The 21920-nt window shown below is 37.3% G+C and overlaps 1 protein-coding gene and 1 long non-coding RNA gene across 2 annotated transcripts; one reads left to right on the forward strand and one right to left on the reverse strand.

Annotated features, from left to right (window-relative positions):
- Positions 1-7743: 7743 nt before the first annotated feature.
- LOC104595790 (uncharacterized) lies at positions 7744-8359 on the forward strand. The gene is made up of 3 exons (XR_734945.2): positions 7744-7864; positions 7963-8033; positions 8121-8359. It is a non-coding gene; the product is annotated as an uncharacterized LOC104595790 (long non-coding RNA).
- Positions 8360-13496: 5137 nt separating this feature from the next.
- Positions 13497-20831, reverse strand: LOC104595791 (BTB/POZ domain-containing protein At3g50780-like). Its single transcript, XM_010256683.3, has 2 exons — positions 19194-20831; positions 13497-14853 (listed from the first exon to the last, which is right to left on the reverse strand). Exons 1-2 carry the CDS (start codon positions 19824-19826, stop codon positions 13867-13869), a joined length of 1620 nt encoding a protein of 539 aa, XP_010254985.1. The 5' UTR covers positions 19827-20831; the 3' UTR covers positions 13497-13866.
- Positions 20832-21920: the final 1089 nt, after the last annotated feature.

Below are 21920 nucleotides of genomic sequence, written 5' to 3' on the forward strand. Positions count from 1 at the left end.
AAGGAAAAGTTAGGGAAAAGAATGGGGAAGGTAGGGAAACCTATACAAGGCCGCCTTCCTTTCCCTACCTTTTCCTTCAAACCAATTACACACAGCCTAAACGAATTTGTAATTAGAAGGAAATTTTATGATAATGCAATAAGATTTTTAATTAGCTCATCAGTTTTATTAATGGTTGATTGGTGCAAACAAAACACTATTATTCACCATATTCCAATATTTCATCTCTCGGTTTTCTTATTACGGACTGGACTAGAAGGGAACCGAGCTCGATACAGATTCTTAAAGTCTAAAACAACATTGACAAAGGTGCCCACTATGTTTACCTAATTTGTTGCTTAAATTAAAAATAAAAAATAAAAAGAAGTAAATGTCACCTACCAAAAAAGGGACACATTATCTGAATGGAAGAAATAGTCCTACTTGTCAGGATTGGTTTATAAAGAAAAAAAAAATCAGTATATAAATACTAGACTAAATGTGATATATAATTTGGTCTTACCTGAGGGAGGATTTTTTTGAAACATGATTACAATCTAGGAGCAACATCAACAGGGAAATATGTGTTCAATGTTCTATTCCTAAAGGATGAAAATAAATAAAGGTTTTGGAGATCAATGTTATGTATATCATATTGCTGATCCATAGTCTATACAATCAATACCAGAAGATTGGGTCTGAGATCCAGGGATCCATAAATTGCCATCACTATGCTAGGAAGATATTGAACAGCATTTAATAGATCCCACTTCGAAGAATAGAAGGGCCAAAATCAGCTTAAATTCTTTACCCAACCAAGTATGTTACTTTCAAGCAAATAATTGGACCACGGTATAAAGTTCTACTTAAACTCAAACAAATAATTGGACCAACTTAAATTCTTTACCCAAGTATGTCCTTTCTTATTTTGTACAAAACAGTTCTATTTAAGCTATTTGAATTGAAGTTTTCAATTTAATGCATAAATAAGATGCTTTAGTTTGTGTTGGTATGGACTCTCTTTTTTTTTATTTTTAAAGAATAAAGAAATAGGCAGGTGTCGGGCCATTTTCTTTGGTGAAGATTTTAGTATAAAAGATCAAGCCTTAATAGCAAAATTAGGACAATTGAGTTTACTCTTCTTTTTTGTTTGATACCGAACCCTGCACCTCTATCAGAGGTAATATACACCATTGAACCTCGAACAAATGGCCAAAAAGAGAAGAATGACCTAGTGGTAAAGAAGGCTATTTAATAGTGCAGTGGAAGAACATTACTCAAAGGACATTAAAATGTGTGCGTGTATTAGAGAGAGAGAGAGAGTGAGGTTCCCAAATTCTAACAATTCTCTAGTCTTAAAACTATTTTTTGTCCCCCCATATTTAATGTACTTAAATGTGATTCTTGGAGCGGTCAATTTCAGGTCGAACCCATAACCTAAAATGTGGTGTCCATTCGGCAGTTGGGTAGTTGCGTTTATGAGCATTAGACAAGTTGGAGAATGGAGAGGGAGAGGTGCTCTAGTCTTAGGTTACTGGTTACGTTACTTAATAGGGAAGAATGGGTTTGAGGCTTCTCAAATCCAAATCTGCTTCTTTGTCTCTTGCTCACAACAACAACACACTACCGACGAGAAGAAACAGACAACAAACAAACAATGCTTTACCTCCTCTGCATTGTACCCAGTGCGGTCTACGTTAAACACGGCCGGAGAGATCTTCTTTACCAAAAATAAAAGCTTTGCCCAAGAGATGATATTTGCCATCCTCTTTTATGCACTGGTTTTAGAAATCATAATATATATATATATATACACAGTGATTTCGTGAACCTGAACTGTGGATTTTTGGAATCATCCTCCTACGTTCACTCATGCGGGTCCTATTCCCAAACAGTTGGTGTGCATATGAGAAAAGCAATAAATTTGAGGCCCGATGGCGATGAACCCCTGATGATAAGCCCATGAGCTACTCTTGCAGAGTCCCAATCCGTGATCCAATGACCAATTTGACTTTTTCTTTTGACCATCGTACATAACTACATAGGCATGGCTGTCACACTATAGGTACAGCAGACAGAAGCCAGTCAGCCACCCCCAAGCAGTCTAATATTAGCTAAAGGTTCATCATGGGGTTTGGAGAGGCCCAATTGGCCCTGGGGTTTTATGGGATCATACGAGAGGGCCCAATTATTTGCTATGTGCAACAAACTGCAGACCTGCAAACGCATGAGAAAGGCCACCCCACCCTATGCCATGTCCAACCAAGCCCATTGTGCTACCTTTTTCTCCAACATTTCCCAAACCAACCATTGTGTTGCCTTGGAATTGTTGCCCGTGCATGTTACAGATTTGGGCCCATTTACTGCATCAATCGGTACATTCACCTTCTTGTATTCCAGTTGCTTGTGATGCACTCCATGCTAACTGTTACAACTAAAATACCTGTATTGACCATGTACAGTTAGTTGCTCTTACCTTGAAAAAATTTTTATTCTTAATTTCGGTTTGTAGGTAGATTGAATGGTACAATAGGACTATAGGAGGGGATCAGCAACATTCATTGATCAAACATTATTAGTTAAATGAAGACGAGATTAAAACACTATCTGGTATATTGTAAATTAGTAGATTAGGGGTGATCAGAATCTGGCTGGGCTTGGGCTCAACTGGCACTATATATACAAATACAAACTGTGCCTGAATCCAATTTTTCACATGTGGTGGGGTTAAGTCCACTTTTATAAGTAAATCTTGTTTTTAATTAATTAAAAGTTAAAAGTACAAGCTGCTTGGGGGTGGGTGGGAGTGGGACATGTAGTCGATATGAACTACTGTGGGATCCGGACCGTCCATCAGGTAGGGGAACCATTGAATTTGCAGAACCAAGATTACTTGGATGACAAGAGGTTGAGAAGTAATAGAGCTTGAAGATTCCACTCCAAACCAATTTGACACCTGGACAAGGAAGCTAATTATGAATGAAAGGCCTTGACAAAGAAATTGACATCCATATCATATGGTAATAGGTAATATCAAAAGGGAGGGATGCATCCAATGAATCAATCTCCAAAGTGCTACATATCCTAGGGATAGATGATAGTTATCGGTACCATACCATACCAATAAGTGAGACTGAATTGCAAGTTGTACCAAACGACGTGATTGGCGATGTGATGTAAAGCTGCAACCTTTAGGTTTGCGCATTGCTGTCTGTTCAACTTTGCGTCAAACCGGAGAGTGCACTGGGTGCAACTTGCAACTGCACATCCACTCACTTTTCCGTTGAAAAGATGCTTTCGGGAACTTTATTTTGTTTTTGCTTTTACAGAACCACCTCTCGCTTTTTATTTCAACTGTGCAGCTGCTAGTCTGCTACACAGCTCGATTGATTTATCCTTCAGATTTGACAATCCCAATTACGTTTGATGCATGATTGCTTTGATTGGGAAGGAATGGATTACATCCTTTCGCATCCCAAAGTTGGTGTTGGATGTGGATCATCTTTATCCATTAAAAAACAAGAAAAACGAAAGTCAGTGGGTCTTATTGGTTTTAAGGCTTAACGGTCATCAATAGGCCAGATTTTCTAGGCTTATTGCTTAGAGGCCCCATGGGCATTAGGTATAGGTCTGAGTGGAGACTGGGGACCTGATCGAACTGTGGTCGATCTGTGTCTTCTGGTTTTGTTTTTTTGTTTTTTCGTCCGTTTGAAAGGTTAAAACTGTTGCCTTAACACTTCATTTAATTTTACTATTTTAGTTTGGTATAGCGTTTGTCGTCCGTCACCTGAAATAGTAGTGAATTATCCTTTTCGGTTGAATTGTGGAGAAAGAATAGAAAATGAAGAGTTGGACGCTTGCTAGAAAAACTGAAGCGACTTAATTGGTGTTTGTTTGATGTTCTTAGACAGTGAAGTGAGGTTTCAAAAATCAAAACACGCAAAGACACGATAATAATGTTGGGTTGATGGTTATGACTTGTGAATAAGGACGGAATCTTCCTTCCGATCGGGATGACAGACGGACTATATAACACAGGTTGTCTCATTAGGTTTCAGACACTATACACTGACTGGAACTTCTGTTCTATGAGGCCTATATAATTCTTGCTATGAATAATTAAAAAGTTGTTGGAATTATAGCATCTCTCCTCTCGTTTTTTACCCATCAAACATCAATCATCAATGCTGGACGAAGAATATATAGCTGCGAAAAAACCCAACTGGCTCGCTCTTGGGGCTTCTCTTGTCAATTCGGTGTTTTAGCTTTTCAGGCATGAATGGATCTGAAGAAAAGTATTCACACTCGTCAAGCTATAAACCACCATCTTGTGTAGCACTCTTCTAGTTTATAAAAAAAAAAAAAAAAAAAAAAGCTAGGTTTTTATGACATGCTTTAATTAAAAGATGAACAAAATCATGCATAAATTGTACCAAACAACTTAGAGGAATGAGATATTCTTGTTTTCTACTTCAATTTACCATCTTTACATCACAGATAAGCATAGTCATATATAGATGGAGTGAGAAGAATGTAAACAATGTTGTGTCATTTGTATGTGAAAGCAATTAAACCGCTCAGTGCTAGGCCCAGAAATAGTTTCATATATATTGAGATTCACTGGCATTGAAGGTTGAGAGTATTATTAAAACCCATACTTAAAATCACATTTTCCACAGCTTGGCTGAGTTCTTTGAGTGGCTTCTACTATATATCAACCATATTTGTCTATCATGACCCTGCCCCCTCAAGTCCTACCTCACACAAAGACCAAGAAATCATCGATCAGATAGTATATGACTAAGGTATTATTTGAGACTTGGAACCTTTCTTATGTCATATTAAATGGAACGAATAAAGAGCTTTCTCTGTTATTTTTCTTTTCCTCTCCCTCCCCCCTTATCACTCTCTTTCTCCATTTCTTTATCCTCTAATGAAGTTTCATATGCTTCATCGAGAATCTGCCACACGAATAGAGTTACACAGCAAGGTGGGAATGGGACCCTCTATGCTCCTCAAGAACGGCTTGAATGGATCTCAGTACGCTGGAAGATACTAATTTGGTAGTCAGTCCAAAGAAGTAGTCTTGAGCTATACAATGGTTGCAGTTGTGTGACAATAACTCTCTACTTTTGAGGGGACCCTGAGGCAGATGTGAAGTTCATGCATCTGTAAATCTCCGGTATGTCGGAAGGAAATATTTCAGAAATCCATCTGTGTAGTACGTAGGTACAAGATTTGGTAAAGGTCAGTTGTCTGCTGGTTTCGGCTAGCTAAGATGTCCAATCTTGAATTGGAATGTCCATCCCGTGTTCCTACTTGTTTGGCATTTCTCCATTGATGGCCAGACCATCCATCCTCCCAAGTCTAGGTGGTTTAAACTTGTTAAATACTCATGCACTGTTGCCATTATAATTAATTAATGTCAAGGGTGATGGTTGGTGAATGTCATATTAAGCATAAATAGTGGCCACAAATAGAATAAAGACAGGAATTAATTCACTAGTATGATTAGAAAGGTGCATAACAGCAAGGCTTCTCTGTTAATTTTGGTGTTTTGAAACCTTGGGCCCTTCATGAGTAAATCAAAAGCAAACTTAAGAAATATAGCAATCGTTTGATTTCTACTTAGACTGTGCTTGGTTTGAAGGAAAAAAATAGGGAAAGGTAGGGAAACCTTTACAAACCTTGTATAAGTTTCCCTACCTTTTCCTTCAAACCAAACATAGCCTTAATGATCATTTATGACAGTTCACAGAAACTATCTACAGCTACAGGAAAGAAAGACATGACGGCCTAACCAAGGAGAGCTGGATTGCACAGATCTGTGACTATTAATTCACAGAAAATATTGAGATGGCTCAGGTTCCAGCAGTGTACTAGTTGAATATGGTTAGATGAAGCATACAAAAGAAAAGGGTTGCATACACAACAGTTTAGTACTTAGAGTACTGATTTATGAGGAGGCAACGATTCCAAGTTTTTGACCTTCAAGAAGAGATGAGCTTTCACTGGTTTATGATCAGAACTACGAATGTAGTCTAGTGATTCATGACAGTACAAAATTGCAACAATGTTAATGCCAACCTCCTCTATTTTGTACAATACTTTATCAATCCATGATGGTATTCGTTCCTTATGAATGAAGATTACAATAAAACAGATCAATCTTAACATAAATCATGTTAGAATTATATAAAAATCTAGAAGTAATTTGTAGCTTATTTCGTAGCTGCAACTCCCAATATTATATTTGTAGGCTGGCTTGAATGCAAGTGTTCACTCACTGTAACCCTTGAATTATCTGGCCTCTTTCATCCTCTTGCAGTAGATGATCTTTGCTAGTAAGTCTCAAAGAATCATTTAACCTAAAAGCTTAAGCTGTTAGGTGAGGTCCTTGAATAGGTTGATATTCTCTAACACGCCCCCTCACATGAAAGCCCATTGGGCTTGAAGTGTGAACAAGCACAAGGTCACCCATACCTAGGGGTGCAAATGGATTGGATTTTGATCCGATCCAATTTGGAATCCAATCCGAAATTAGTGGATTCAGATACCCCCTCTTCGGAATTTCAAATCGGATTGGATGGTGAAATTGGATCTATTTGGAATTCAGATCGAATTCGAATCACCCCTGATTCGATCTAAAAAGATCTGACCCTTCACACACACATATATAATATTATTTTTTATAATTATTATAAAATGACATTTATACCCCATTTTAATATTTTGTTTTAAATTAATATGATGTAATTTAATTAATTACATAGGTCTAAAATTGTAAATTTAAAAATGAGGTCCTATCTAACAAAAGTAAAAACTAAAAAGTGGTGTCTGAATACCCTAGACTCTTCTTCTCTTCTAACTTCTAAACAACTTGAATCTGAAAGAGTGAAAGTGAGAAAAGGTAAAGAACCCTAGCCGCCGCATGCCACTGTGTTGCTGCTTACTGCCATTGCCAGTGACCGGTTGTAGGTTGCGACTTGCCAACTTGTCGTTCACCCGTTTGGTTCAATCTTGTCTATTGCTAGTCATCGGTCGCCTTGCATTCAACTATTCACAACTCAACATCATCGTCGACTATCTTTCTTCCCCCCATCTTCTATTTTTTTTTTCCAGTCCCTTTTCTATGAGTTTTATCATATGGAATAGGTTTAGCCGGTTAGGTTTGTTCAAGTCAAATTTTGTTTAGCCATTTAGGTTTTTGTATGAGTGTATTTGTTTTTTTTTTTTGTGTTTATGAATATTAAATTTATTAATTGAATATGTTGTGTGCATACAGTGAGACAGACATGAGTATGAGATCTGAAATTTCAAATCTCATTCTCTTTTGTTAGCTATTAGCCTATTATCAGTTTATCACTTATCATTTTATATTTTTATTTTGTTATACATATTATTAGTTTTTTATTTGAATATGGAATACCCAACCTGATTTCTGTATGATTTTTATTTTGTTATGGAATGCCCAATCTGATTTTTCATTTTTTGTTATACATGTTTATTATAATTTTAAATCTACTTTAATCCAATTTTTGTATGATAATTTTTTTCTTAATATTAAATTGAATATCAGAATAGGTTAGTCTGAATATTAAACTGAATATAATATTTGGTATTTTTTTCTTATTAAACTGAATATGTTAGATGATTAGTGACTAATCATATGTTTGTTTGATTTTTTTAATGGTAAATTGAATATCAAAATATGTTATTTTTTTTCTTGTTAATATAAACTTGTGCCAGAGTCATTCATAAGTTGTAGATGCAGCTTTTAGTACTTAAAGCAGAGTCATTCATAAATATCTCACACGGATAAGGCCGAAAATTGTAGAGGCTCTAATGCGTGGGCAAAGTTGGTTAGAACCTTTTGCTGTAGCAGGTAAATTCATTTAAATGTTTTAGATCATATGTTTTAGATGTTGCTATAGCAAGCTCTAATTATTGGTTTTTTTTTTTTGTTCATATCATATGTTTTAGATGTTGATGTAGCAGAAATAGATGATGAAATTAAAGTTTATGTGAATTTGGAGTTGGAACAATCTGATTTGGTAAGATTAGTTTTACCCATTATTAACTTATTTTTAGTTCTACTTTTATTTGAATTCTAATCCAATAGTTTCCTTTATTTGTTGTAGGAGATGGGTGATCATTGCCTCATTGCTGATTGGAAGTTTAACTTGGTGGATGCAGCAACTTTTTGGAATAATCCTTAATCTCAAGGACTTGAACTTTGAACTTAAACTCTTGAAGTTTAGTGTTGATCATTTGGAACTTTTGAAAATTTGACTTTTAACTTTTATTTAGTTTCAGACTTAAGGATGATGTGGTTGAACTTAAACACTTGATGAACTTAATAGTTTATGTTTGATTTCTGCTAGAATTAAATGCTAAATTTGTTGATAAATTATAGGTTAAATTTCAGAAAATTTACAGGTTAAATTTGTGCTAAAAGTTTATCTTAAATTGCTAAGTATTACAGGTTAAATTGCTGATAATTCACAGGTTAATGTGTTAGAAGTCAATGTTAAATTGTTGATAATTAAGAGGTTAAATTGCTGAAATTTTACAAGTTAAATTTGTGTTAAGTGTAAGTTAAATTGGTGAAACTTTACAGGTTAAATTTATGCTTAGAAATGTGTTAAATTGTTGATCCGATGAAATGGTCCAAATTCGAATTCAAATCATTTGATTTTTTTATTGATTCGGATCCACCCCGATTCGATCCGTTTGCATCCCTACCCGTATTTTGTGCTAAAACTTATTTAATTATAATGGGGGTATGGAGGATTGAACACTAAACTACTTAGTCAAAATAACTCTAATACCATCTCAAAAAACCATTCAATCTAAAAGATTAAGCTATTAGATGAGGTCTGAATAAGTTGATATTCTCTAACAGTAAGCATCGGTATTGCTATTGCTACAGCGATTATAGAAAAAGCAACAAAATTACTTTGTCATTTATTAATTTTTTCGATGAAAAGTTGTGATTGTAAACTTGTAACCATGACTTCGTCTGTAGCTTCCTTGTTAAGTGGTTGCATTTATGTGAAAAATATACAAGGAAAGAGGTTTCGGGCCTTTCGGCATATCTGAAAATAGGTTAAAATATTACAAATGAATAAAGAACTTCTTCTGCTCATCTCTTCTCAGAGTAAAACAGCTGAACAACTGTACTTTATGCTGCGTTTGGTTGCGGATTTGCAGTGCAATTTCATTTGCACTAGTACAAAATATATGGGTGTGCAAATGAGAAGAATATTAATTCTGGTTTAATTTTGTTTTGGGCTTTACTTTATTCTACTTCTGGTCTAATTTTACTTAATTTGTACTGCAATCAATTAAAATAAAATAAAATTTGAAACAAAAATAGATTAAAATTTGCATCTGTATCATTTGCACTACCATAATTTTGCATCACTGCAAATAAATTTGCATTGCAACCAAACACAGCATTATATGATGGCCATTTCTAATGCAAATTATATATTCATGTATTATCCTGTGGTGCTACTTAGTTAATGTGTCCATGCTTCTGGGCTTGATATTCATACATGTAATAGCACAGTGATGGTTGTTGAATTTTGGCTATAACCCGTGGATTTTGGGGTGTATCCAATGTGTAAAAAGAGTCCCCAATTAGTGTTAAAGAATACTTCACCTAACAACTTAAGTTTTTTGGTCGAACGTTCCTTAAGATGGTAATAAAGCATATTTTATCAAGTGATTTAGTGTTCAATCCTCATTGACCCATTATAATTAATTAAACTAGTGGGGATCCTTGTGATGCACGGGATTTATTAAGAGAAAGCTAAATAATAGAAATGGTCATATAATAAAATACCCCTTATAGTTTTATGGATTTACTAAAATCTACCCTATAGTTAGTATTTTACCCTGTTCATTTAAATAAATTTAATCAAAAGAAAATAAAAATAACAATACCACTTTTGCCCTTAATAAGACATGGGCAACTATTCTATTAGCTATATTTGGTCAATTTTATTTTTTATACAAAAAAGTATTAAGGGTATTTTTGGAATAAAAAATCACATGCCTAATGGAAAAACAAACACTCCTTAATGAAAGGTTGATTAAGTAAATAAGTTGTAAAATATAAGGGATGCTTTAGTAAAATAAAAACTATAAGGTAGGTTTAAGTAAATATGTAAAATTATAAGGTGTATAGGAATGGCAACAAGGGATCATATTCCCCGTCCCTGACCCCGATTCTAAAATTAACCCCATCCCTGATCCCCGATGGGGATGGGTTTAATTAATTAAATTTCAGTACAAAGTATGAGCGGCCTTATGATTGTTGTCCATACTTCAAGCCCACGTGAGGAGGTGTATTAGAGAATAAAACACCCAGTGTTTTAATCAAACACCCACTCCCCTTGATGTGATATTTTGTCTTTTTCACAAAAGTAAAGGCAGTATTTAATCAAATGGCAATATTTTAATAACTGGGGTCTAAGATTTGTCCTGCGATAGTGGTTACATGATGTTGAATGACGGTTCAACCTAGGGTCAGAATTTTTAGGCCTAAAGTACATTTAAGATAGATGTCAGCTTGAAATTGATGCTAATTCATGGGCTAGGCATTGATGCATAAAATGAGAATATTTGACATTTTGAATGTTTATAGCTCTACACTGAAAATCATAAATCTTCTGTTATAAGATGTCAAATAATGGGTCCTAGGGAGTCTTGGTTGCCATCCTAACTAAAGGCTATATATGCTTAATTAGTTTCCTCTACTTCAACATTAATTCTGGTAATCATATTTACCTATTTCTTCATTTTTTTTCTGGGTATGTAGGCAACATTCCCTAAGTTATCGAGTGGCAAAAAATGGAGCCTCAAAGATGAGGAATTACTAAATTAAGCATCGTTTGCCCATTAGAACGTAATTATTATTGCATATCAACATACCACATGGAGATCGTTCTTGCATCAAGTTTCTTTGCTGGAATCCCCCAGCCACACTGTAATGTGAGATGGCTGTACATATAGGGCTGGCTTCTGCTGATTCTTGGAAGTTATGTGGATATGTGACTGCACTGGAAAGTGGAAATTCCTTGCCTCCACATTACGTGCACGAGATGAATACATGGTCACCATTCACACACACACACACTGGACACTGGACATATTAGAAAATGTCTCCTCTCTCCTGGGCCCGGAATAGGCTGGCGATTGGCATTTGTCCTAAACCAAACAAGGAGCGCAGTGCCACACCCGAACCAAGTTGCAGGCCTAAAGGTAAAGGATGTGGCGTAGAATTTGGATATTCTGGATAATTAAATGAGAATCTGTGATCTTAATGTAGGAATTCCTCACGCAACTTCTTGAGGAAAAATAAAATTTTTATGTGAAAGAGAGGAAAGTTAGGAGCGAAGCCATTAAAAAGGAAAAGTGGGTACGTGATTCTTTGAATGGAACAGAGTGCTGAGTGCTCTATCCAGATTCTAGCTTGCTTTTATAACATCTACCGGGCCAGACCAACTTTTAGTGATAATTGCTATTGACATTTATCAACCATCACTAATAAAATTTGAAGTCCCAACCTAATGTATTCGACCAAAAACATAACTCAAATGATGAAAGAGAAAAATAAAAGACAAAGCTAATAGCCTAAAACAGAGCAGCATATATAGGAATGGGAATACCATGCGGATTCCTTAATTTGTAGGTCATATTGACTGCTACAGCGCCATACTACATCAATTAAACAACCGATTAGAACTCAAATCATTGTCACAATATATACAATAACAGGATCAACCTTTGGCGAAGGCTGAAGGGTTTGGAATTCTTTGGTCCAAACACAAGTAGCTAAAGAGGTTGCGTGATAGCAATGCTTTATGGTGTAATTTAATTAAGAGATACAATCATTATATTAACAGGTTGGTCGGGTTCTGCAACAATTCCAAGAGGCAAGGGTAGACCTTCCTTGATGTGAGCTAATTAATTAAGGCTAACCTGCTGCTATGAGTCTGTTTCCGACTCTCCTTCCTGATTCATCAATTGTCTACGCTTCCTTCACTCGATCAGCTTCTACTTCATTGGGCCTGCACGTGCATCCCTGCCCTCACTGATCAGTGTCCAGAATGGTTGATTGGTTCCACACTTCCACTTCCTTTGTCTGCTCAGATTATCTAGGAAGACAACAGTAGTAATTACCAAAATTAAGGGGCAATGTTGATTTGAGTCAATATGAATATATTATAATCATTTGCATGATGCACAAAAAATGACAATCCTATAGCTGATCTTATGAGATTTGATTGATACTTCATCTTAATTTGTTCTGGTACGCAGATCAGAAAGTGCTTGGATATTCAACCTATCAATTAATGGAGAGAGTTCATCATTTTTCATGACAGCCAGCTAGTTCTGGCCAAGTAAGTCCCCAATTCTAGCTGATAATCTAGCTTCTTTGATTGCTAGCTTGATATTTGATACAAAGTGCCACCCACTCTCATTCCCCAATCCCCTATTAGCTTCTTTATTCCCCCCCCCCAGACTTTTCTGATCGATATTGTCTCACTTACAACCATCTTAAAGTATCTCTGACTGCCTATCCATGACATCAACCCCCTGTTATACTTCCATTCTTTTTTTCTTTTTATAATTGTAATAATAATAATAATATCTGTCTGAATCAGGAATCCTCATAACAGAAAAGCAAACGTCAGACATTAGTAATAATGGAGCAGAAGAGGTTTCTTGGAGGAAGAAGGAACCCTCCAGAGCCTAGAGAATAATAAGTCCCAGGTTGCAACAGCCAACAGCCTACAATTGTCACCGTCTAAGAAGGAACAACTGATCAAACCTATCCTTTCTCGTTGAATTTCGTGCGTCTTCCATTTCCTTGGTTCTTTTGAGATACTCAAAAGAATCCAGATGAAGACGACGGTTAGAGTGGTGGTATTTATTCTATTTTATCCAACTTCATTGTGCCAACATTTTGCGCCACCCTTCAACGCTAGGATGGTCAAACTAATGTTAGAACTTAGAAGTCCATGTCGACTAGTTTCTTATGCCAAAAGAGCATCTCTTTTTTCTTTTCTTTCGGTATTCAACAAAAAACCAACTCTTACTGGTTTGCTAAAGCACTGAGGTGCATTTCTGAAGTGGCACTCCGAGCCTGTCCATGCATGTGCTCCATGGACCAACTAACTAATTTTGGTTGTATGGGATAAATCCAAAGAATCAAACAACCAAATAAACCAGCCTAAATTACTACTTTTCCAATATCATACCATAAAAAATAAATGATTGATACATGTTTTATCAGTTATTTACAAGAGAAACCAATCAGTCATTAAGGGGAATGTGCAGTGCTTCATGGTGATTACAAATGTTTACGACCACGTTTCTAACTTGCTACTCGGAATTATGCCTCAAATGTTCAAGAGGGGCAGGGGAAAGATTTCATGTTCACACTGCAAAAGGTAGTAGCCATGGAAGTGAGATACCAAAAAAAAAACCTTATACAGCATTCATCTGAGCAAACTCGACTTTACATATAAGCATTTGCAGTAAGGAATTCACAGATTCAATAAAAAACACAAAATCAAGATGCATATAATAGCTACTCTTAGCACCAATCCAGAAGAAATTACACAATAAGCACCTATCTATATTAGTCCTCTGGAGAAGTTAACAAAGCAAACAACCAGAGGAAGATCTGGTTCTCCTCCAGATGTGTCATTTTCCATGTTAATATCTCTTCTGTAAGAGAATTACAAACCACAATTTAATATCCTTTACTTTCTCTATTCCCATCTTCGAAGACTTTATTCGGTCCTCTCTTCATACTTTGAGATGATTTCTTAGAACTTATGTCAGAAACTCCATCATCCCTGCAGATTTTTATGATAAAACATTCATATTTGATGTCGTTGAGTTTTCTGATTTTTCTGACTGGTCTAGGTTTCCCTGTGTTTCAACAAATGGCCTGATGAAGGTCCTCCTCCACCATACCTCAAAGGCCCTCTGAAGATTGGGACAATTGTCCCCTGCTTTCAAGAAACTTCCCAACCACGAAAGTAAAATACTCTGCTGGTTTTCCAGAGGGAGAGTAAGTATTGTCCGCCCCATTCCTTCCTCCACCACCTTCCTGTCAAAGGACCTGCAACCATGTTGCAACCAGCTGTAGTCATCAATCAATGGCTGTAACCATGTCTGTAACAAGAGAAGTCTAGTATCCTTAGATGGAAGGATCTCCCCTTTTCCTATTCCCACAAATAACCTCGCTGTAATGCAGCTAATAAGGTGGCGAGACACAGCTGGCAGCCTTGAGTGCAAGGTTGCCAACTCTTGCTGGCTGGCCCAGATCAATGCAAATTCATCAGCTGCTTGCCGATCAGCTAAAATTTCAAGCAACCAGAGAAGATTATCAGCCTCCAGAGATATCTGCTTCACTACAGGACCTTTCCCATCCATAGATTTATCAGTAAATCCTGGTTCTGCAGCTTGCCTGAAAAGATGCAACAATGAACTTAAGCAGCTTTGGCATGAATTGTATATATTTTCACTGCAAATGTCAGCCAAACCACCATTAGTGGGAACGTTGTTATTCTCCCTGAGGAGCCTCAGTACTAAGGGTTTCATCTCACGTCGACCTCTCTCCTCATTGCTTTTGAGAACTAGATCCATTATGTGTGCTAGTGTGTCATTAGGGTGGTTGCAGATATCCAAAGACACCCTTTTCAATACAGGGGTGACTCTGATACTATCATTGCGGAGGCGTAAGACTGATGAAACTACTTTCTCCTCTTCTTCTCCATCCCAAGGAACAGCTTCCAAGTATTCCAAACATGACTTTATGCACAAGCGGAAGCGAAGAAATTCTGCAACCTGCAAAGCATATTCATTTATGTATAGTTAGATGAAGCAAGTCATTGCATGTTTCCAATGTATTGCAAAACATTCAAATTAAACACTGTAAGGTTAAACAGAGAAAGCATTCAGGTTATTGATATCTATCAAGGAAATAAAGACCAATGAACTGGCTTATGGCTCTTATTATAAGGCATCCAATGGATAAAAGATGAGTCCTATTAATCCTTTCATTATAAGATCAGAAGCATTTCTAGAGCTTCGATATGCACAAGCAATTTTCAAAATTATTAGCCCATTATTGGTGGATTAAGGCACTACCAATGGAGTTTAAAAATTCCTAGGGGTGTCCTTCCAATCTTTCACAAAATTATTGGGAAATGTTAATTGGTTTTCTTAATTTTTTTTCCTTTTTTTTTTGATGAATAACTGATTACTTCATTGAATTTAAAAGAAAGTATACAAGAGAAAGAGAGAGAGAGAGACAATCTCTCTTATCTCTCCCCTTTAACTTTAGTAATAATTACAATTACATTTGAGCCCAATTTTTTTTTCCTTTTTTCAAGCATCAGTTTGCTTAGCTTTTCATCATTCAAACTTGAAATATGATCCCATAGCTGTGGATCCCTAACTTATAGAGAATGAGGTTCATTGACTATAATCCAAAGCACAAGAACCAGTGAACTGGTTGACCTAGATGCTTTAAGTGCATCACCTCCAAGACCCTGGACAGCTGGAACAATGCCTGTTCACTTAGTTATCATTGACATTGTTCGTACTAGATGTTTAATATTTTGAAATTGATGAATACTTCTATGGAAATCGAAATATCAAATAAGGTGGATAATGCATGATTACCCACAATACTGATGATCCTTGTTCTCAGACATCAGATTAAGGAATAAAAGATCCTTAGGCTGGCTAGGCTGAAAAGCTCATTCAGATAGGTGACTAGATGAGGTAATGATATTGTCGAGTCTCTTGATAGGAGAGGGGTACAGACTACAGAGAGAATCTTTTAATGAGCTCCAGTCCTAGAGGTGCAACAGTCTGACTGTTCATGTACTTATGTGTGTGTGTATACCCATTTATGTCAGCCATTAGCTCTATGCAGGATCCATTAGGTCTGTGTATCAGTACTTTGAACAATACTCCCCCTATTATTTTTTTAGTTTTTTTAGTTTAAGTTCTATATATATATATATATATATATATATATATATTAAAAAATGGATTCCCGAAAACACCTGTAAACAGGTGTATTGGGAACCAAAAGATACGATATGATATGCCAGATACGGGGCATATCGTATTGAAACTCTGATCCTTGTCTATAGTTAATAAAATAACTTCATATAGAGGACTCCAGGCCAGGGATACAACAACAGGATTGTTCATGCATGCCAGCTCTTACACTCCTTAGTTAACCCAATCCTGTAAGGGATTGGAGATGTGTTCAGAAATCATGAAGGAACCATACTGCTTAGTCTTTTTGGACCTGTGGGAGACAAGTTTTCTTAAAGATCATAAATGCTTGCTCTTCTTCAAGGGTTAAAGTTGGCTTCTTCTTTTCTATGGAATAAAATGATAGTAGAAGGGAATTGCCAAACTGGATGGCTTCAGTTGAAAAAGGCCAATGGCAATTTAAGTTGCTTTCGAGAGAAGCAAAGGCATTATGTTTAGCCTGAATAGATTTTTTAGGTAAAATCATAGATTTGGTAATGCCTTGGCCACTCTTGTTGGAAAGAGAGTAAACTGATGAATAGGTTTCTTGTGTTAGAACTTAGAACGTATCTCTGTTAAGCAAAACAGGGTCAAAACAGCATGCAAAATTTGACTCTACATTATTCACACGGGTATTTCTGTATTTGTTTTACCATGTACATTCTCAGTTGAACTCAAATTAGGAAAGCCATTGAAAAACCTAATTTGGTGATATAAAAACTAATCTGTTCATAGGACTGTATCTATTGAAATGAGAATAATGAATTTTAGCAGGGGTTAGTCTGTGGATATGGGCATGGATGATGGTGATGATGAGTCTGTAGATGTAGGCACAAATCACATAACCATGTTAAAACTTGTCTGTTTTCTGTTATGTATTTTTTCTTTATTTTCTTGGTTTCTGACACGACATAAACACAGACAACAAAGTCAGTGACTCCAGTCCCAGGGGCACCATATCAAAATTGACTGGTTTATAGGTAAAGGGGTTACAACTTTAAGCTGGGTTGTAAGTTTTCATTAGATGTTTTCTGTTTAGTAATAATGCTTTGTATTGTCCTTGATAAATTCTGAATAGCAAGGTCCTCCTTTATTAATGAAATCTTTTAATCATGTTGTTGATTAAAATAAAAAGATCAATACTCAACATATAAACCCAAGTCACAGTTCTCTGTATCTCCTTCGATTCCTAGAAAGCTCAAATTTTCAAACCAAATAGGTCTGCATGTGTGTGTGTTTGAGTTATATTAATATGAAAGCAACTTTGTGGTGGGAAGCTTGTTGCAGGAGTAATCTCAATATGAAGTTATCAATATGAAAGCAACTTCTATCTAGATACAAGTTATTCATAATCTCAACTCAATAAAGCCTTATTCCAACTATTAGGGAGCCAGTGACATGAATCTCATTTCACATTCCACTCTATCGAGGATTCGAGGGCATGTCCGTTGGTGGTTATTTGGCTCTCCCTGAACCCCCCCCCCCCCCCCCCAACCATCTTCTTCCAATTGGGTACCACTAGTTGGTTATGGAAAATACTCCTAAAAAGGGTTATCGCCAAAAATAGAAAGGGCAACCAATTTTACTCGTTCATGCTTAAACTTCCACTAATTAGGTTACTTTAAAGCACAGCATGCTTTAGTGGGGCTTTTACATAAGAGTCTGGATCTGCTAGCCACAAGACACTATGTCTGCATACCTCAAGTACAACCCCTTTCAATGACAACATACATGTACCTCATTAGGGAAGCAAAATCCTTAGCCTGGCTAGGCTGAAAAGCTCATGCAGATAGGTGCATAGATGATGTAATGATATTGCTGAGTTTCTTGATAGGAGAGGGGTACAGAGAATCTTCTGTTGAGCTCCAGGCCTAGAAATGCAGCAGTAAGACTGTTCATGTACCCATGTACCCAATGCTCTCAAGCTGAAAATCTTGAGAGCACAGCATACTTTAATGGGCTTTTACAATAGAGTCCAGATCTGCTACCTACACACTCTAGCAACAAGACATACCCACACCTACCGACAAGACACTACAGCCGCACATCTCAAACATGGAGTCCAAATCTGCTACCCACACAGCTTCCAACATGATCTACAGCCACACATCGCAAACATGTTTCATGCTTGTATGTTTTTTTATCAGTTGTTTCATGCTTGTATGTTATCATTGATGGGGTTGTACTTGAGATGTGCAGCCATCATGTTGGAAGCTGAGTAGGTAGCAGATCCAGTCTCTTAACTATACTGCTATAGAATACATGAAAATCAAAAAGATTCAAGTGACGGCACCAGTCTCATTAAAATAATGTATGATTAGAAATGGAATGCAAAAGAGGGGAGGGAAAGAGGGGAACATAATCATAGTTTTAACCTAACAGCTTCATACATGCGCTTTAACAAGTTTTATCACAAGGAGATGCTCAATTACATCTTGCAAAGTTCTAAGAGCTCCATATGTGAACATCTGCTAGATGTACCAGATAGAATTCTTGTTTTCTAATTCTTTCTAAACTTTTGATATTTGGAGTTATTCAATAAAGAAAGATAAAATGCATTTTTGTTAACATGCATTTGACATTCCTTATTTTAAGGACTTATCCTTTTTGCAGTTAAAAACTCAGTGTTCATAGGGACATTTTAACTGCAAAAAGGAGATAAGTCCTTAAAATAAGGAATGCCAAATGTAGCCTTAGTAGGAGTGCATTGCTGCAGCCTAATTTCCTACTATAAAATTTATATTCAGTAAGTCTCCATTAAAAGATTAAGGGGGTGTTCAACAACATGGTTGGTTTTGTTTTTGAAAACAAAAACAACTACCACATCAGCAAAAACAAAACCAAACATGTTGTCTAGCACCCCCAAAGTGCACTTATAAAACAGGAAAAAGAACACTTAATCATGAATTATAACAAATTAAAGTACCCTCACATCAACTAAGAGACAAAATAAAATAAATGCAGTCAATCAAAGCTAAAATTTTGAAAGGATGCTAATTTTCTTGAATTCAAGATCATACTTTGGCCATGAAGAGGAATGGAAATAAAGAACACCAGGGCCAAAATCATTAACTTATAATTCCATAACTGCAAAGATAGGTAGGGAAATCACTAGTGGATTTCTCATAAAATACCTTGAGAATACGAAGTACTCGTGAAATGCTTTGCTTGATTATTATCTGCTTCAATTCCTTGCAATACATCAACCCCACAGTTTCCACATAAATCTCCACATCCTCGCAGTCACCAATTTCAAGACAGGGCAAAGAGGAGTCTTGTTGAGAAAGCCTATCAGCAAAGAAACTGCTATTTTCCACAAGCACATCCTTGTGAGCACTCATTGTTACAGAAACACCCTGCTTTCCAGATAAAACCACTTTCAAATCACTGGTTGCGGGTTCACCAAACGCAACTGCAACCTTCCGCTGCAAATTTTCGGTATTGGGCTTTGGCACTCTCTCGATAACCACAGGTGGACTAACGACAGCATTATCAGAGCTAACAGTTCTTTGATCATCCGAAACAATTCTCGATCTTGATGGAGGAGTTGGTTTTCTCTCAGGTAAAGAGGTTTGCTTTTTCTGAACGGAGGTTTTGGGTGGTTGAGGGGAGGGTTTGGGCTTAGTTTGGGTGTTTTGAGTTTTGAGGGTCTTCTGAAACACAACGGGAGAGGGGCAGCACCAAAAACCTTCAGGTGTTACGGCAATAGGGACGTTTCTGATCTTGGTGTGACCTTGTTCTACTCTTGCAACTTTAAATTCGGCCATACTGGAACGTTGACGAAAAAATGCAGACGACAAACAATATTCAGAATGAAACCAGTGATATAGATCCCAAAATTACTTGAAATTCCTCTACAACCATCCTTAGTACCCTTAAATGTGTAGCTATCCAGATTCAGAACCAGGGATTAGAGCTCAAAAATAATTTTGCCTCCTTTCTAATCCTGAATATGATGTCTCACAAGTCACAAAATGGCAGAAATCCACAAACATTTCAAGAGCCCAGAATCTAAACTAGGTTTGCAATTAAGAAATCTAGATGACGAGAAAGACTGCAAATTTAAAAGCTAGAAAACCCAAATACAAAATGGAGTATATAGCAATACTTCGGCAACGAGGAACCTGGTCCGTATCATTAGAGCAGAGAAAAGAAAAGTACAAACTTTGTGCCAAAGATAAATCAGTGTAGTTGAAAAGAAGTTTGAAAAGTTCCTCCAAATGTCTAACTCAATGTCTCACTCAGTCATTGAAATCACGTCTTGGGTCACTCTGAAAACAGTAGAGAAAGCATTAAATCCAGAAAGAAACGATTTCCTGTCTCCCCCCATAACCGACTATCGCACAAGGTCTCACAAAATAAAACCAAAAAGAGCATAAACCAAGAAACGGATATATATAAATAGAACCACTTCAACCATGAGATGGTTCTCTTTTTAAACACACCCAAGAGGCCAAGACCAAGGATCTACTAACTCATAAACCAAAAACATCTCGCGAGGAACGAGTTACTCTGTAACATCTAGAGATCCCTTATCTTAATTTCTCCACCCTGTTCTTAATGATTGAATCGAGCTCCAATGTCCAACATCAAGGAAACCAGGAATGGAGATTTACAGATCATACATGATGACGGTTATTTTTTTTTTTTTAATTCACGTAAGGAAGCAATGCAGAAAAAAAAAATAAAGGTGGCTTGTGGGGTGGTTTTAAGTTTTAACTTTACCAGTTTGGAATGTTTCTGCTTTATCGGGACCAGCCCGAAGGACATGTCTCACTGTCCGTCTCACACTTCACTCTCATTCATCAACCCACGCCATTTTATTTTTCTCTCTCTCCCCTCGTTCTTTACAGTTTAGTTTGTTTCCTCTCGTTGTCCTGCTTCGTAGGCATAGACTTCCTCCTTATCCTATTACACCCGTGATTAGAGACAAAGAAGTTTCAAACCGTGGGATTGGAACCAGACCTAGATAGAATACCATGTGCCTGGATTGATGTCTTTAAGGCTCCATTTGGGATTTGATGAAGAAGATTTGGCCCGATCTCGCAATCACTCCATGTGGCAAAAACAAATAGCTCGGCACTTAAAACAGCGTATCCAGGGCGCAAGCACTAAAGGGAAGAAACCCGTAGTCCGAACCCCTTTGAAGATCTCGAACTCTCTACGAGGAGCCCGACCTCCCTACGAGGAGCCCGAACTCTCCCTTGGGCCCCTAGCCACACAAGGCAATGACCCGAATTGGCCCGCCTCATGGCAGTTCGGGACACTTCCCTATCCGAACTCAAGACTTCACCTCGTTCACCACTCCAGCACTTTGCCTCCGAGACGCCGAACTGAACAAACGTACCATACCTGACACCGAGGAGGTCCGTATCCAAGGGGCGGCGCATCTGACTGACTTGGGATCTAACGCTTGATAGCCGCACTTCAACGGTCACCTACCACCGCCACCTGCCACCGTCATCGCCAGTCGTAGAGACGGCTCCGACAAAAGGAAGCAGTGGCGGTTCTGACCAGCAGCGGGGATGACACCCGAACTGGCAAGAGACCAGAGGTAACCGTACCCGACCTGACAAAAGCTTAGGAGTGAGTGCACGAGGTGGCTATAAAAGGCCCCCTACCCCCAAGAACAAGGTATGCAAACTTTGCGCTATCTGGTTTTATCTTGCCTTTGAAGGATTCTAACTTAAGCTTCGAAGTCTCCACACCGGGTTCCCCCCGGAGCTTCCCCATCTTCTCCATTTCAGGTTCCCCGCAATTCCGTTCAGAGGCAAGGTCATTGACAACTAAGACCGGGCGGATTGTGCACCATCAATTGGCGTCGTCTGTGGGAAATGCTTCAAAAAGCTTCCCTCTAAACT

This window comes from Nelumbo nucifera, chromosome 5, assembly GCF_055504915.1.
Source record: "Nelumbo nucifera cultivar China Antique chromosome 5, China Antique-T2T, whole genome shotgun sequence".
NCBI classification, from domain to species: domain Eukaryota; kingdom Viridiplantae; phylum Streptophyta; class Magnoliopsida; order Proteales; family Nelumbonaceae; genus Nelumbo; species Nelumbo nucifera.

Coding starts and splice junctions, on each gene's coding strand:
- LOC104595791 (XM_010256683.3), bottom strand. CDS start 19,826: ATGGCCGAATTTAAAGTTGCAAGAGTAGAACAAGGTCACACCAAGATC. Junction 14,854..19,193: donor GAGTACTTCGTATTCTCAAG/GTATTTTATGAG, acceptor TATGCTTTGCAG/GTTGCAGAATTTCTTCGCTT.